This window comes from Orycteropus afer, unplaced genomic scaffold, assembly GCF_000298275.1.
Source record: "Orycteropus afer afer isolate SDZICR_OR568_19922 unplaced genomic scaffold, OryAfe1.0 scaffold00007, whole genome shotgun sequence".
Taxonomy (NCBI): Eukaryota; Metazoa; Chordata; class Mammalia; order Tubulidentata; family Orycteropodidae; genus Orycteropus; species Orycteropus afer.
The window spans coordinates 7,950,105-7,954,317 of NW_006921594.1; the positions used below are offsets into that span (position 1 = coordinate 7,950,105).

Genomic DNA, 4,213 nt, shown 5'->3' on the forward strand with positions numbered 1-4,213 from the left:
CCCATCTCATACTTGTTAGCTGGCATGGAGTCAGCTCCCACTCATGGTGACCTTATGTACAGCAGAATGAAACATTGCTGAGTCCTGCCTCAGCCTCGTAATTGCCAACATGTTTGAGTCTAGGGTTGCAGCTATTATGCTAGTCCATCTCACTGAGGCTCTCCCTCGCCCTCATTAGCCCTCTGCGTCACCAAATATGATGCCATCCTCTAGCAATTGGTCCTTCCAGATGACATGTTTAAAGCAAATATGTCAGACTGCATTCTGTTGTGATCCACAGGGCTCATCCATTAGCCCATTTCCTGAAGTAGATCACCAGGCCTTTCTTCCTGGTCTTAGTCTAGAAGCTCTGCTGAACCCTGTCCATGGTGGTGGCCATGCTGGTATTTTAAATACTGGTGGCATAGCTTCCAGCATCAGAGCAAAATGCAAACCACCACAGTACAACAAGCTAACAGACAGGTGGTGAACCTCAGATTTAGAGAAGGATAATCTTTGAGGATACGGACCTGACCTACATTTAAACAAGCCCTGTCAGATTGTTCTGTATGTAGAAGTTTAGAATCACTGACTTAAAACATCTTTGAGGGTGCCCTGCCTACCTGGGTTCAGCCTCAGGGCCTCCAGGAAAAATTCCCTCTCCCTTATCCCTCTTCCATCTCTTTGTTAATCTCTGCTCATCAGGGGATCTTTGGCATCTGCCAAGATCTTCGTATTTTATTCTTTTTGTTCTATTCCCATCCCACCTTGTTCAGCTTTCCCATAGTCTTCCAACTCTCTCCACAGGTACGAATTCTATGTCGCTCAGTCCACTTTGAATAGTGCCAACCCACCCAGTCTTGTATCCAGTTCTTGCTGCTCATCTAATTGGTGAACACAGTACTTTGGGAAATATATTTCTCCAGATCACTGTTTCCATAGATGAAAGTTTCTTGAGATACCAGGAGCTCTGCAGGGACTCCAGAGAATGAAAACTGTACTTATATTTCTTGGGTCTATGCAAAAAGGCTTTCAAGCAGAAGGGACAAGGATGCAGATTCTAAAGTCAGAGTGCTCAGCAAGGATCCAGATTCCAGCACTTACAGTTGTACAGTGAAACCTATGAGAACCAGAACTCGATAGTACTACCTTATTTTTCTGCATTTTGCAAGTTTTCCACCTCTGACAGGGTGAAGTTTCTAGCTTTCACAGATTTTACTCTAATACTTTTGGCATGTTCCTTAACCTCTCTGGTCCTCAGTTTTCTTATCTGTAAAATGGAGATAATGGTACTTAACTCAAATGATTGTCATGAGGATTAAATGAGTGTCTTGTTGTTATTGGGTTCTGTTGAATCAATTCTGACCCTATAGGACACAGTAGAGCTGCCCCATAGGGATTCTAAGACTGCAATCTTTATGGAAGCAAATTGCCACATCTTTCTCCCATGGAGTGGCTGGTGGATTAGAATTGTCAGCCTTTAGATTAGCAACCAAGTGCTTAACCACTGCACCACCAGGGCTCCTTAAAATGAGCATACATGTAGAAGGGAACCCTGTGGTATAATTTTAAGCTACTCAGGTGTTAACCCAAAGGTTGGCAGTTTGAACCCACCTAGTGGCTCCGTGGACAGAGACCTGGTGATCTGCTCTGTAAAGATTACAGCCTAGAAAACCCACCGGGGCGGTTCTGCTCTGTCACATGGGGTTGCTAGGAGTTGGAATCACCTAACAATAAACCAAAAACCAAACTAAACTCACTGCCATCGAGTCAATTCTGACTTATAGCGACCTCCATTGGGTTTCCAGGGCTATAAATCTTTACGGAAGTAGATTGCCCCATCTTCCTTCCACAGAGCGGCTGTTGGGTTTGAACTGCTGACCTTCTTGATTAGCAGCCAGATAGATGCCTTATCCACTATGCCACCAGAGCTCCTAGAGAAGCACTGTATGTGTTTATCATCAGCAACAGCATTGTTCCACGAAATGTCAGACTGAGGATCAAATTTATGTTTGTAGATAGTAATGGTGATGTTTACAAAGCAATCCTTCTGTTACTATCTTTGTGTCTCATGAATTTAGGTTTCCCTGGGACTTCTGCATGCCCATGCTACACATATCCTGTGGCCTCCTGCGCGCTGGCAGAAACTGGAATCAGTCCTTCCTCCAGAGCGCTTACCAGTCCAGAGCGAAGAAGAGTGATGGCATGGATCTACCTGACTGCTCTCACTGGGAAGCCAGCACCACCAATTCTGGAAAGGGGATGAAGAACATCCTAAAGGGAAAAGCTTTCAATTAGATGATACTATGCAAGTTACATATGACATTAAGTTGATCTGTGTTATTAAATGAAAGAATTCCTTGATAAAACAGTTTTAAATGCTAACTGATTTAAGTGTTAAATTTTAAGAGCTTTTATCCGATGCCAAAAAATATCCAGATGTTTGTGAATATGAAAATATCATACTCACATGTCTTAAAGTGGGTAAATTTAAGGTTATTTGTTATACATGTTCATTCTATTGACTGTTGAATTTTGATTTTGGTGCTAGCTACTGAAATTAATATGGTGATAAAAGAAATTAATTGAGTTGTTTGCCATTTACTGTTAAGAGGTAACATGGAGAAATGAATATTATACATATAGTGAATGGAATTATATTTTGATTAGCAATATCTAAAATGCAGTGACTACCATTCTGGAAGCAAAGGAAAGTGATGTAAAAATAAAACACTGATTTGTTCAGGTCCTGCTTCTGGTGTTTCATTTTCATTTAGCCAGAGATTATTCCTGAGGGATATGCTATCTCTTTTGGAAGTAAGTAAAGTAATGGAGAACCAATACTACTCAATACTTCAATATGATCAGACCTTTTTTAGTGGTCCTTTTTAATTCAAAATTTCTGAGTGTTCACATTGATATGTAAACCCATTTATCAGCATTAAAGCACTATTAGGTGAAATGTTCTGAATGAATTGGTAAAAATCACTCTAGATCAAACAAGTCCCCCACCCCCAATAATTTTTCTGTGTTCTTGTTTCTGAAATCATCCATTCTTAAGTAGGGCTAATAATAGAACAATGGATTCTGTAATTTGTATACAGGAAATAAATCCTTGCATCTAAGTCTATATTTATGAAGCTAGTCTTTCTTTTCTCTTTTCCCCTCTGCTGGTTAGAGGTTAGTACTGACAGACACAGAAGCCTGCGGATCAATACCATCAGTATGCGTGGTTTCTTTTTCTTCTGTTCATGGGCAGACAGGATCCCAAATAACGATCAGCCATCTTGCAAATGCAGGTGCTAATTCATCTTCACTTAGCAGGGAACAGAAAGAGCAAGGACTACAGAAAACATATGCACATTAAGAGCATATGTTGCTGCTAACAATTCATTAGCATCATAATAGCTTGTTCAACAAACATCCAAAAAAACCCCAACTCACTGCCATCAAGTCAGATCCGACTCATAGCAACCCCTCCTTGGGTTTCCAAAGCAGTATCACTATGAAAGTAGATTGACCATCCTTCCTCCGAGGAGTGGCTGGTGGGTTTGAACCACCAGCCTTCTGTATAGCAGTCAAATGCCTTAGACACTATGCCACCAGAGTTCCCACATGAACATTTATTGACTAAAGTTGACCAGAATTATCTTTTTAAAGAGAAAATCTGCTAAAAAATTTTCAGAGGCTTTTCATTGACCTTCTCAATTCTCTTGCCCCCATTCCCCAACTTGAATCTTATGGTCTACCTTTAACTGCAATGTCCCAAACACTCACCACCATGTCATGGCTTATAAAGTGTCCTTGTAAAGTGTTATATTAAATTATAGTTTATACATTTTGATTTTCCATAAACAGATATAAAGTGGTATTTGTTTTAAATTGTATTTTAAAATAACAAAAATTCATTAGATTTTATCCATTGAACGTCAAACTTCTTACAAATCATATTCAAGTAAGCAAAACTAACATAAATAGAGCAGAATCACAGGAAATCTAGTAATGGAGAGGGAATGTGTTCTGGAATCTATTGATTTTTTAGAATATAATGCTGAGTGTCATAGTAGATAGACCAGATTCCTGGCACTTTGACTCCACTGTCTTCTCAGAAGTCCTTGCAAATGTAATTTATCACAATATACGTAAATTCGCAAGAATAGAGATGGTTGCATTCTCTCCCTATGTGTATTACACAGTGAACCACTGTATTTGCGGCATCTTGCCTTATCCACTC

The 4,213-nt window shown here is 40.0% G+C and overlaps 1 protein-coding gene across 1 annotated transcript in view; it reads left to right on the forward strand.

Moving 5' to 3' along the window:
- IMMP2L (inner mitochondrial membrane peptidase subunit 2) overlaps nucleotides 1-2,180 on the forward strand; it is a 1,157,822-nt gene extending 1,155,642 nt beyond the window's left edge. Inside the window, exon 5 of the mRNA XM_007944234.2 lies at nucleotides 2,061-2,180. Coding sequence (XP_007942425.1) covers nucleotides 2,061-2,180 — 120 coding nt within the window. The remainder of the gene's footprint in view (nucleotides 1-2,060) is intronic.
- The last annotated feature ends 2,033 nt before the right edge of the window (nucleotides 2,181-4,213 follow it).